Here is a 13937-nt window from a genome sequence, read left to right on the forward strand (position 1 = left end):
AACACTGGCATGGACCTGTTGGGCCGAATGGCCTGTTTCTGTGCTGTACATTCTATGTAATCCCGATGTCATGTTACCACTCTCCACCTCCTTGGAAAAATGCCAAGCTTGTTATAATTCTAGTGCGACAGGTTAAAAATAACTCGGCCACTAATTCAGTTATGAGACTGAATCGTGATAAAAATGCATGTGTCACTTAGCTGTCTGATATATTGCAGCCATTTACAGAATTAGGTCCTTCGCTTCCAGAGTGGAAAATAACTGCAAGTCTTGTGAGCCCAGTGCTTTGGTTTTGTGCAGGAGGACAGGCGGGGCTCATGGCAGTTGCCGTCCTCAACAGGAATGCTCCCTTGTGTAGGGAGCTGTGTACGGCTCCTCGTGGCTGAGGTAGTGTAGATGTCAGCGGTTTTGCTGCATGTTTGTTCATTCTCAGATCATTCTACTGTGTGATGCAGCCATTTGATTAATTAAATTAATGTAATCATTAACCAAATGGTGTATTACACAGTAGAATGATCGGAGAATGAACAAACACCCAGCAAAAGTGCTGACATCTACTTTACTTCAGTGGTGAGTGGCCGTACATCTCCCTCTGTAGTGTTTCAAAAATGGCCACCAGGAAGAAGGGCTCCTACTAGTCCCTGCACAACATACAACAATTTTGGCACATGGAAGGGGGAGTGACCTGCTCACAGGCCTCGGTCAACCATCCTATCAACCTGGTCACATATATGCAAAGATGTTTAACCCCTCAAATTAATAAATAAATGCAATTGTTGTTAGAGCACTTGGCAGCTGATTAACCACATGTAGCAGGCAGCTAGTTGCGAATGTTCATTGAGTTTGCCTTGCCCAGTGTGTTCTCTTTCTCATTCCCTCTCTTTCATTCTCATCCATTCTCTCTAGACAAGCTGCTTCTGGACTTCTATTTGTACTAAAGGCCCAATTACCTATTTGACTGGATCTCCAGGAAGTTTGAATTGCTCCTTGAGCTGCTCCTGGATTTAGATTGTGATCTTTCTTCCTGTAGTGCTGCGTTCCATATATGCCCATTGGAGACTGAATTGTAGGTTGGAAGCCTAGCATCACAATGTACAGTGCATGAAGGCCAGGTTAGTCTGGAACAAAACTAAGTTTGTTACATTGTGACACTACTTCACATTACATAAATACATAGATACCTGGAACCAGCTCTGCACCTATAGCGGATGGGGATGTGTAATCTGAAAGCAGATCACAAAACCCATGAAGATCCTGGTCAGTGATGGCGCTCAAACCCCGTTTCTATTTACATCTCACTAAACTAAAAATGCATTAGGAGAACGACCTAAAGTGACTGATCTTCTATTACATCCTTCCTCCTTCACTGTGAGAAAATGACTGGCCCACCACTCTACAGCACACTGAAATCACCTCTTGAATGAATGCTAATACTATGATTAAGAACAATGTAATAGGGTGTGGTGTGTATCCATGGTGCGGTCAGTTGGATGCCGGCAATACACTCACATCTTATAGTGAAGTGTGCTGTTTACCGCGCTGCTCAGGAATTCTTGATACCTACTGTCTGCCTAGCGAGGATTAAAACTTATGCTTATCAGTTGTCTAATGATCAACTATTGATTACACTTCTTGGGAGAGGTAAGTGGGTTACTTTGGGGCCAAGCTCGAATGAGGTCAATCGGAGTATCAAGTCTGCACCAGTGTTTTTTTCCACACCAGTCATTTAGTGTAGTCCCATGCTCCTGCTCACTCTCCATAACTTTTAATATTCTCAATTTTTGAACAACTATCTAATTTCATTTTAACTGTGGACTTTTAATATAATAAAAATGGTTGTGTGCATACATTTCATCTCTGTCACATCACATTTTGTTATAGGCAAATTTCTTGCAGCTGATTGGACACATAAATTTCTCCTAATAATTTTGGAAACAAATGCATGTTATTTGGGATTGAGATATAAAAGGCTGGATTTTCTTCTTTTTACTGCCTGTTTTCCTATGGCGTGGGCTTTAAAAACAGTAAAATTGCACACTATGGCCTGCTGCTGCAATACCCCTCCAAAAAAGTTGCATCGTCCTTAAAATCTACCAGTCTGCAGTACCGCCTGCCTGGAGCCCAGCCCACCGCATGTAAAGGGCATGGCATATTTCTCCCTAAACCCAACATCTGAGAACACCACCACTATAGCAGCACAATGGTATCCCAGAGTCCAATACTGCATTGAGGAGGCCATCTTGGTTAAGATATTTGAAGCTTTGTGAAACTTTGCCTGGACATGTAGTCAAAGGAAGGGAAGGATCGATTAGGAACAAAAAAGGAGATCTTCTTGTGGAAGCAGAGGGCATGGCTGAGGTACTAAATGAATACTTCGCATCCGTTTTCACTATAGAAGAGGATGCTGCCAATGTCACAGTAAAGGAGGAGGTAGTAGCGATATTGGATAGGATAAAAATAGATAAAGAGAGGAACTTAAAAGATTGACAGTACTCAAAGTCGAAAAGTCACCTGGTCCAGATGGGATGCATCCTAGGTTACTGAGGGAAATAAGGGTGGAAATTGTGGAGACTCTGACCACAATCTTCCAATCCTCCTTAGATTTGGGGACAGTGCCGGAAGACTGAAGGATTGTAAATGTTACACTCCTGTTCAAAAAAGGAGAGAGGGATAAACCCAGCAATTACAGGCTAGTCAGCTTAACGTCGGTGGTGGGGAAACTTTTAGAGACAATAATCCGGGACAAAATTAATTGGCACTTGGAAAAGTATGGGCTAATAAATGAATGTCAGCACGGATTTGTTAAAGGCAAATCATGTTTGATTAACTTGATTGAGTTCTTTGATGAAGTAATGGAGAGGGTTGATGAGGGTAATGCGGTTGATGTGTGTATGGACTTTCAAAAGGCATCTGATAAAGTACCACATAATAGACTTGTTAACAAAATTAAAGCCCATGGGATTAAAGGGAGAGTGGCAGCGTGGATACAAAATTGGCTAGGGGACAGAAAACAGAGAGTAGTGGTGAATGGTTGTTTTTCAGACTGGAGGGAAGTATACAATGGTGTTCCCCAGGGGTCAGTAATAGGACCACTGCTCTTTTTGATATATATTAATGACCTGGACTTGGGTATAGAGGGTATAATTTCTAAGTTCACCTCAAATAAAGAACATTTCTCCCAAAGGTAAGTTCAATTCCAAACATAATTTTTTTTAAATTAAGCAATTTGCTTTAATTTTAACCTTTAAACTGGTCACATTTATCTGCTGTCATTGGAGTTTCAAACAATGTTGCAATCATTCCGTGCAAGTCAACAGAAGAACTCTGCTATGAATATTCCTTATTCCCCAAATGTGTTCAGCTTGTGGTGAGAAATATTTCTGTGACTCATCCTAGCCTGACTTGGGCTGACTGTTTACAAAGTTTCATTTCTGCAAAAGCTAACTCAAGAAACTATCACTGTCCTTTCTCAGGACACTATCGCTGTCCTCTTTCTGGACACGATCACTCTCTTGTCTCAGGACATATCACTGTCCTCTCTAGGAACACTATTACAGTGCTGTCTCAGGAGGTTATTGCTGTCCTCCGTTGTGACACTATCACTGTCGTCTCTTAACATGTTGGGGGGAGTTTTGACCCACCCTGCCCAGAAATTAAAATAGCCGCGCAAAGACCTGCCGCCTTGTTCCCACTTGATTCCCGTCCACTGCCGCCTTCACTGGGCCGTTGTTTTAGGCGGCTGAGGGGCCCACCTGACTCGGGCCGGAGCCTGATTAATACGTACAAATTGGGGTCTTATAATGACATTAGGATCCTGATGGCATTTTAATGGCCTACTTTGCAGGGCACCCACGATGGGCACAGGACCTCTTCTCTGGGCCCCAAAAGGAAAGTCTGGGCTTCTGCTGCCCTAGGTCTCCCCTCCCATTCCCACCTGCAAAATGGCCCTGCTTCACCCCAGCCATGTGACTTACTTTAGTGCCAGCAGACAGCCTTTCAGGCCTGGGAGTTAAAATAGTCCGGGCCTCAAACTGGTGACGTTGAGCACATCTCCCGCCCACTTGAAACCCACTCCCAGTTAAAATCCTCCCCATTATCGCTGTCTTCTCTGGGGAGACATGGGGAATTCTAACTCCCGGGCGGGAAGCCAGCGGGCGCCTGGTCCATTTTAACAGCTGGTCCTCATTTACATCCTGCCGGCCAGCTGCCCGCCCAAAACAGGCATCCGGAGACAGTTCGCTGACACTTGGCCCGTGACGATCAGGCGGACCAGAGGTCGCTAGGCTGGCTGTCAGGTAAGTCGCGTGAGGGATTTGTTTTGCTGGTGGGAAGAGGAGGGAACCCGGGATTGGAGGAGCCTCCGCTTTTTGCACGCCAGGATTACTGAGCGGGGTGATCGTGGCACATGTCCCACTCAATAGGCGATTAAAATTGCACTGGGGTCCTATCTAAGGGATAGGACTCTGATTTGCATAAAATTATGAGGCTCCCGCCTGAATCAGCCAGGTACCTCAGCTGTCCGAAAAGAATAGCAGCGTTAAAATGGCCGCGAGGCAAGAATCAAGCAGTGTGTACCACTTTCATTTTAACTCCCGTTCTGCCGGGCGGAGGGAGGTAAAATTCACCCTACTATCACTGTCCTGTCTCAGAACATTCTCTCTGCGCTCTCTAAGTACATTATCATTGTCCTGTCTTGAAACACTCGGGGTGAAATTCAGCTTCAACAGGGGCACAAGAAGAGCAGTAGCAGATCGGCCTTCCGTTATACACCCCGTCCGATTTTCCTTTCTATTCACTCCACCGTCCCTTCTTGGAACACTCTGTCCTCTCTCAGGACACTATCACTCTCCTCTTTCACGACACTGTCAGTTCTCTCTCGGGACACTACTGCTGCCCTGTCTTCATTTGGGATAATGATCACTGTCCAGTTTTATGATTTTCAGTGTCCTTACTTGGGATACTATCACAAACCATTCGGTAAGCTTCTTATTTCTACATGTTCAGCAAGACACTTGTGCCAGTGCTTGGACTCCTTACAAGGGTTTGTTATTGGTGTCGTCTATTCTGTTTCAGGCTGCATCTTGGTTTATAGCAGGCAGTGATGTTTCAAAGATGTCAGCTGTACTTTGCCGAAATGTCTGGCTGCTTCCACTATCTGATGTTGGCAGAGGTAGAGGCGCTGCAGTGCTGTATCACAGTTCCACTCAAATAAATCCTTAATCTGCTCATGTTGTTTTGACAGAGCTTTCCCCTGTTCAAGTGATTGGTGCAGTCCAGAGAATGCTGTCAGTATGCGTACACACATACACACACACACACAGAGTCACACAGCTCTGACCAAGAGGAAATAGCAATAACCACTCACAGATGCTTATGACTGAATCAGGCGTGACTGAGGATTTATTGTGCCTATCACATTCCTTGCAGTCTGTCATCTGAGCTGCACTTTAGACTTTTGTGTATTCAGGAAGGGATTTATCTCCCAGCTCCACACACCCGGTTCTCTTTCTTCATTCCATCCTGTCAGTGTAACAGGATCCATTGCTGCTCCAGCCTTATAGGGGGCTCTTTCGAAAGGCACTGCAGAAGAACTACAAGGACTGACAGCTTATACACCATGACTCTAAAGTCCAACAAGAGCGAGCACCTTGGCCCATTCGCTGCCTTCGAGAGTATCAATAGTTGCCGGACCCCGCTGTCTGATCTGTACCTGGAGCAGCTACTGCAGAGCAAAGGCAAGCCTGAGGTGAGTACTGTCAGTATCACAGTCCCTGCATTCAGCCCTCTCCTTTACAGCTCTCGGTGCTACTGCTGTGTTAGTGCTTGTTGTTCCCCATGGTGAAAACAGAGACACTGCATTCAGCCCTTTTCCTACCATCTTCTCCAGCCCTTGCTGTTGCTGTGCCAGGTTATAGTCCAACAGTTTGATTTTCAAATAAAACTGTTGGACTATAACCTGGTGTTGTAAGATTTCTTACATTTGTCAACCTCAGTCCATCACCGGCATCTCCACATCATTGCTCTTGCTGTGTTAGTGATGGTGAGTACGGAGCTCCTGCATTCAGCTGACTACTGCTGCTGTTTTGTGCTCGTCATTCCCAATGGCTGGGGATTTCTCTGCTCAGCTGCTCCATTTGTCAAGGCTAATAATAGACTCGTTAAAATATAGTATAAGTGTGGCTTGTATCTTTGGAAGCCTGTCAGCTGTTCAATAGAAAACTGTTTGTATCCTGGTAGAGTCCTGTAGGTGAAACGTCAGTCAATGCCACTGGTGACCTGGACAGACAAAAGGTAAATCTTAGTCACACGGATATGGTTGAGAGGTAATCACCACCAGCAGGCACAGGCACAGGCACATACGGTGACCACTACAGTGTGTTCCTGTGGAATAATCTTTATTCACTTCAAAGGAATCCCTCAAGAATGGTCTCAATGCCCACGCTGGGGAAGGAGTGGGAGGACGATGGGGGAGAAATCAGTCAGGGTTCCTGCTCCTAATCATAGTCCAATTACCTTTGTTGGAAGTGAGCATAGGTGAGGACAGATTTGCTTAGCTGTGATGTCTCCCATGTTGAAAAGGTTATATATTTACTGCAGTGTAATGTTAGTGGGAATTCCATGCTGAGAAATGCCTTTGATTGAAATGGAAGAATTCTCCAGAAAGGTGTCAGCCTTGGCTCAGTGGTAGCACACTCACCTTACAGTCAAGAGGTTGTGGGTTTGAGCCCCAGTCCAGAGACAATCTAGGCTTGAAACTTCAGTGCAGTACTGAGGGAGTGCTGCACTGTCATCTTTTGGATGAGGCATTAAACCAAGGCCCCAACCTCCCTTTCAGGTGAATGTAAAAGAATCAATGGCACTATTCGAAGAGGAGCAAGACAGTTCTCCTAGTGTTCTGGCTAATATTTATTCCTCAACCAACATCACTGAAAAAACAGATTATCTGGTCATTTATCCTTTTGTTGATTGTGGGACCTTGTATGCAAATTGGCTGGAGCATTTCCTACATCACAACAGTGACTATACTTCCAAAGTACTTCATTGGCAACAAAGCACTTTGGGATGTCCTGAGGTTATGAAAGACGCTAAATAAATGGAAGTTCTTTCTTTAAGTGTTTCACCTTTAAAGCAGACTTTATTGTGGTGACAGAAATCACACAGCATGTTATATAAATGGTGAATGTGTGCAATTGGAGCCGTAAACCTGGCTAACTGTGGAATAGTCGATAATGGCAGGAACAACTGAATGGAGGGGTCAAATCAACAGAGGGGTTGGAGAATAAGAATAGTTTGGGATCAATTAACAGAGGCAATCATTAGTGGAGTTGCTTATACTGAGACATTTGCTGAAAAACCTGTGCATAGACTGCATATCCTTTGGCTATGGTCTGTCCTAAGGTTTCCAGAAGGTCAGGTCATGTCGCTGAAAAATATTAGGATTTGGGAAAATTGGCATTTGGAAGGGTTTAACCTTAAAAAACTACATTCCAGTCAGGGAACATTATAGCAAACAGCTGAATTCTAGTGAGCAGTTTAGTCAGCAGTGTAAATGCAGGGTAGTGTCAGGAGTGAAATGTGTGATTTTCATGAACAACAAGGATCATAAGCCCATTTAAACATATGTTGCTGCTTTTTTTTAATAGAGTGATATGCTGAGCCTCTGTTGACTCAATGGTTTAATGTACTGCCTGGACCATATAGACAAGTAAGGGCACAGGTTTGATCCTAGTCAGTATCCATTAACCGCTCATAGCTAAACTTGGCCTTTGTGCTCCTGGACTAAGTTTGGGGAAGAGGGGGAAATAAGTAAACATTCCTGCTTTAGATCATTATCCAGTGACACTTGCTGAAAAATATGCTTGTGTAGATGTCAGGTGAGGAACGGGGTCAGTAGAATGTGATGATTCCCATGGAAAATAGTCTGCTGGCACTCTTTAGGCCCAACAAGAATCCGCACCTTTAGGAGAGAAAATTGGGATAAACAGAGGAGTGACAGACATCAAAATAAGTCATATTTTTAAGCCAATATAAGCACTGTCACTCCTAATTAGTGAGACTGGTCAGATTTGTATAGGTTCTCTGTTGTGTGTTATAATACACTGCTGTAGATCAATGTAGTACCATGCAGTGTAACAGTGCAGCTAAACTGTACAATTAGCTCAGTAATTGTGATATTTTTATTTCATCGCTTCTTTCCTTTATTCCCTTCTTGTAGTCTCCCTATTATCAGGTACCTTCCCCTGCTGAGGAGGTTTACACTACCCAAACTAATTTAAATGGAATGGAAATCGGGAGTGTTTTGTTACTGGCGTGCAATCCTTTCTGTAAGATTTTCCTCTCTGCACTCTGCCCAGGCGATGCTTAATGCCTAGGCAGTAAAGTTGAAAATCTATCCCAAAATGTTCTCATGTTCATTTTGGAAGTGCCAAGAATGACTTGATGTTGCTGTTTCTTTGGATCAGTCCTGCCCTGAAGATATAGGTCAATCTAATTTAGCACTCGCAAGAGAGTCAGTGTTTTAGGTTCTAACAGCTAGAAGCTTGAGTTCCTGACTTACCATCCTTTAAACAAGGGTACTGCAGTAGCCGGTACTGAGAAGCCAGAGCTCCACTAGATGCTGAGAAAGTTTACTGTAGCTGCAAGTGCTGATGTATGTGGATTTGATGCAGGAAGCACCCTGCAATCCTCCCTCCCTCCACTGGCTCGAATATCAACATGTAAGTCGCTTTCACACTTGGCTTTCTCTAGTTTGAGCCGGCTCCATGTGTTTACGTTGCTAAAATTGGCTTCCTTATCCTGACAATTCTGCCAACAGGATAAGGGAGGCAATTTTTCAGACATTACCAGCTAGCACATAAACGTCAGTCGTCTGTGTACTGAACCAGAGAAGCACCAAGTGTAAAATCACCTTAAATTCTGGTTGCTGGATTCCCTTCCCCAGTTTATCCTTGTTAAAACACATTGAGGTATGAGGTTAGGTTCAGAGTATATTTGTCATGTGGTACACATTTTGTGGAAATCCAGTATTCTATTTGCCACCATAAGTTCCTTGAATTAGATTCTGTTTCAGTACTGATGTAAACCACACCAAGTAGGTCTCACACACATGCCAATTCAGAAAGTAATGGAGAGGGTACGAAAATAGTGGCCATTAATGCTCCTTGGTTGCGGTGTGTTCATGTGTATTGTGCATTGTGTTTCCAGGTGTCGGGACCTAGCTCAGAGGACAATGAGTTCTGATGAAATCTTAAGCCAATACTCCAAACCATGCTCCCTGGTCTCCACCCTGATTTGTTGTGTTATGCTTTGAGCTTTTCATGTAATTTTCTTTCCAGACTGTATTCTGTTCTATGTCATGAAAGGCCTGGAAACATATAATCAAATTATTTGTGCTGAATCCAAAATGATTAGGTTGAAGAGTGCCGGTTTAAATTACAGTTCTTGAGATTTTTTCAATGCAATGATTGTGTCTGATTTCCTCCATTGTCCAATGTCAACAGACAGGAATGGGCACTGACCGAGTGACAACGGGTCAAACGAATAAAGTTGGGATAGTTGGAAAGATCTGAACTCACCACAATATAGAAAGGCAGTCCCTTTCTCAAAAAATATTTTTCTGTTTTCTTGTGTGCTAAAGGCACAGTTAATGATAGGTAGAATTCAATAGCCTGCCATATTTGCCCAGGCAGTCATTCTTCCTGAGGGGGCCCTGACAGTGAGTGTTTGGAGACGATTTAATCATGAAGTTTGAAAATGACTACTATCTGTCATGACACTGCCTACCTATCCATGTAACAGACATGGAGTGGCAGTTGGACTTGCTTTACACTACCTAAACTAATTTAAATGGAATGGAAATCAGGAGTGTTTTGTTACTGGCGTGCGATCCTTCCTGTAAGATTTTCCTCTCTGCATTCTGCCCAGGCGATGCTTAATGCCTAGGCAGTAAAGTTGAAAATCTATCCCAAAATGTTCATTTTGGAAGTGCCTAGAATAACTTGAAGTTGCTGTTTCTTTGGATCAGTCCTTCCGTGAAGACACAGGTCAATCTAATTTAGCCCTCGCAAGAGAGTCAGTGTTTTAGGTTCTGAGAGCTAGAAGCTTGAGTTCCTGACTTATCACCCTTTAAACGAGGGTACTGCAGTAGCCGGTACTGAGAAGCCAGAGCTCCACTAGATGCTGAGAAAGTTTACTGTAGCTGCAAGTGCTGATGTATGTGGATTTGGTGCAGGAAGCTTGAGTTCCTGACAGGGATGCAATAACTCTACAAAGATTGCAACCCTGGCTGCCCCAATGGCTGAGTGAATTTATCCAGTGAGTAGCTGAACCATACAGACTTGTAAAGTTCTCGTTTTGATTTAGCTTATCTTAGCTGAGGGAATGATGTAGACACTGCAATTGACCTCAGTATCCCACATGCTACATAGAAGGTCACCATCCAGTGACTCCTGCTGGAAGTGATCATGCATGCACGGCACGGGGTGGGCAGGGGAGGGGAGGGGAGGGGAGGGGGGGTGGATCAGGCTTGTTTGTGGTGTGCCCTGTAGTCAAACAACCTGCTGACATTCACTGTCATGGCTCACACATAGAATTGGAGAAATTTCAGTACAAAAGGATCCCATTTGGCTCATTGTGACTCTCATCGCAACTGTATCTTCTCAACCCTGATATTGTCCTAGTAAATATATATTGCACATTTTCCTTTCTATAATGGGGTGCCCAAAACTGCACAGAGTGTGTGCCTAACCAACGCAATGTAATCTGGATATAGCACTCAATTTGGTTATTCGCACAAGTACACAAAATATCGAACAGAGCACTATATCTGATTAAGTCCAGTACTTCTTGCAATTCTTTGATCAATGGAAACATAGATAAGCTGTAAGTAATATGTGCAGGTTAACAAACAGAGCTATTTTGTTTACTCGAATTAACCAGTACCTCCACGGGATTTTTCTCATGTCTTCAAAAAGCTGTAGAGTATCACATCAGACCTCATTTTATGTTTAAGCTGTCAAGATAATTTATTGAACAAAAGATGAAGAAGTTAATAAATAACAGTCATTTAGCACATATACTTACGGTAAATGTTACACTATTTAGCTTCTTGACAGGAAAATAATAAAAGGTCACAATCCCTAAATTACATTACTGTTCTTTTGAATTAACATTTTACCTACAGTGATTCTTTTTATTTATTTTACCACCACGGAAGCTGAACTAGCCTGATTTAACACTTAAAAGTTCCAAATAGATGTTCTCATCTCAATTCCACTTAGCTGAACTCTGGCACATATATATTCCACCAACAGTGAGGATTTGAATAACTGACAGCCGGATTCAAAAATAACTATCTGTTACACACATAACTAAACAAACCACACAATATGTCTGTTGAATGTGGCTTCGCTCCTCCCCATAAGCCTTGAAAACCATTCTTGCAGCATTTGTATCGATCTAGGCTGGGACATAGAGCCTTAATGCAACTGCCTTTTAAACTCCTTATGTATTCTGAATGGATTCAAGTAGACAGCCACTAAATCAAAACTAAATGTAAGTACTTATTTTTTGTCACAGCGATATCCTTGCAAAGATGGGGGTAACCCATGTAGAGATGGGGTCCCTGTGGAGGGAACCCCTCTTCTTCAAGACGTGGGTCTCAGTTAACATGACATCACTGGAACTCCCTGTGGAGATGGCATCTTTATATCCACAGGAAAAAAGTACAGAGTAGGATGTAGTGAGATTAAAACACTTTTTTTGATTTGGAGGATCTGTAGATCATCCAGTAACTTAATTTCCTGTATTCAGGATAATTTCAGTCTTGAATTTGGAGCATTAATGCGACTTTAGAAAGCACTACAAGTGGACATCAAAACACAGCAATCAACACAACGTGGTTTGGACTTTCGACATTTGAGCATTACATCCAAATTATAAATACAATCGGTCAGCATTACTTCATCTCCTTTAACATTCAATGCCTCATATATAAAACCGAAATTCCCATTTTCCCTTTTATGCTATTTTTGCACCTGCAATTCTGTTTTTAAAGATCGGTGTATCTATACCCCAGATCTCTGTTCCTTCACTCCACTCAAAATCTTACTGTTTAGATTAGAATTCCATTCTCTGTACTTTTTCCCAAAATGTACTACCTCGTATTTATCTACTTTGTCACACTCGCCTAACCTACCTATGGCTTTTGTGTGCTGTATTCTTCCTCACAGTTTGCCATATCGAGCACCTAATTTGATATCACCATCACATTTAGATATTAGCCTGTCTAAGCTCATCTCCAAATCATTTATGTACATGGAGAGCAAGAGAGCTTCTAACACAAGTTTCCAGGGCACACCATTAGCTACATCTTGGCAATCCAAAAAAAACATCCTCTTACTCCTGTGTGTTTTTTATTCTTCAGCAATTCTCTATCCACACTGCCACTTTACCTTTAGTACCATCGTCACAAGAAGTATTATGAATAATGACCCCTTGGGTGAAATACTGGAGGGTTGTTCATAGCTGGTTAACCATTCCTAGCAAGGAATCAACACCTTCAGGAGAGCAATTAAGGGCAGAAAATTGGCAAGGAACTTAAAAAGAAATGATATGTCCTGCCTTGATGGGTGTGCTGGTATTGCTTAAGTACATGTCATTTTATTGCCCACTATTGCAGTTACACAGTTGCTGATTGCTTGGGATTTAAATGTGCAACGTAATGGCATTGTTCTGCATTTAATATTTTATTGAACTATAAATTCCTTTCAGTAGCAGATCAATAACAGCAAATATTATCCTGAATGTGTGTGCTTTACACCATGTATAAAATGGTGATAAGCCTTCACACGAAGCTTGTTCTTTTGTTTTATGAGCAGCAAAGCTGACGATGTAATTTCATTTTCACATTCCAGGACCGATCCTGAGAGCTTCCTGGGCTGTATGGTTCAGTATCACACCAAGCAGACACAGTGGGGCGATTCAAACAGACTCATGCCCCTAGGCTAGGGAGGAGAAATATAGTGGTCAGAATTTCATCTCCTGGTCGACATTCAGTGACCCCTGCTGAATATGTGCTTGTGTGAACATTTGGTGATGGCAGAATGATATATGGATGTGATGCACACCAAGGTAGAATAGTCTACCTTGACTCATGCATGCAGATTTACCAGGGTGGTGAAGTGCTGGAGAGCTGTTGGTGCCCTTTGGAAACATACATCAGCACAGGTTACTGCCTTCATGAAAAGAAGGGAAAAAAGTAATGAAACTCCATCACTATATGATGAAAGACAGAGAACGATGGATATTTGGACACTAAGGAAATCAAGGGATATGAGGATAGGGCAGGAAAGTGGAGTTGAGGTTGAAGATCAGCCATGGTCTGATTGAATGGTGGAGCAGGCTCGAGGGGCCATATGGCCTACTCCGCTTCTATTTCCTATGTTCTTATGTTCTACAACAACCCCATGCATTGTTGTGTGAACTTTGGCCCTCTTTAACTGTTCTGTCCTGTGTAGGACTTAACCTAAACTGCCTTTAAGACTTTCTTCTCCCTCCAGTTCTATGAATATCACTGACCGACTATTTTCCTATTTGTCAGCGGCTTGATTAATTCAACCTATGACTGCAGGACCAGAGGACATGATCACAAAAGTGGTAAAACTCTAATGACACCAGAGATTAGAAGAAATAGCAGTCAGTATACGAACATAAGAAATTGACGGACAGGAAAAGATAGGCTGGTCCATCAAGCCTGCTCCACATCATCATGGCCGGACCACCATGGCTAAACACTTCTTCCCTCCCCCGACCTCTCCCCTCACACTCACCCCTGCAGCCATGTAATCTCCTGGGAGAGGCAAAGAACAGAAAAAACCCAGGGCCAATAAGGGAAAAAATACTCTGTAAAATTCCTCTCCTATCTGTGGAATAGATGC

At 43.0% G+C, this 13937-nt stretch overlaps 1 protein-coding gene across 2 annotated transcripts in view; it reads left to right on the forward strand.

The window, feature by feature from the left end:
- The first annotated feature begins 5426 nt into the window (after positions 1-5426).
- mpp1 (MAGUK p55 scaffold protein 1) overlaps positions 5427-13937 on the forward strand; it is a 52729-nt gene continuing 44218 nt past the window's right edge. The window contains exon 1 of one of the 2 annotated variants that reach the window (XM_067996949.1): positions 5427-5746. In XM_067996949.1, coding sequence (XP_067853050.1) covers positions 5618-5746 — 129 coding nt within the window. In that variant the 5' untranslated portion in view covers positions 5427-5617. The remainder of the gene's footprint in view (positions 5747-13937) is intronic. The other variant, XM_067996950.1, reaches the window with a different exon arrangement.

The sequence above is a fragment of the Heptranchias perlo genome, chromosome 15 (genome assembly GCF_035084215.1).
Source record: "Heptranchias perlo isolate sHepPer1 chromosome 15, sHepPer1.hap1, whole genome shotgun sequence".
Taxonomy (NCBI): Eukaryota; Metazoa; Chordata; class Chondrichthyes; order Hexanchiformes; family Hexanchidae; genus Heptranchias; species Heptranchias perlo.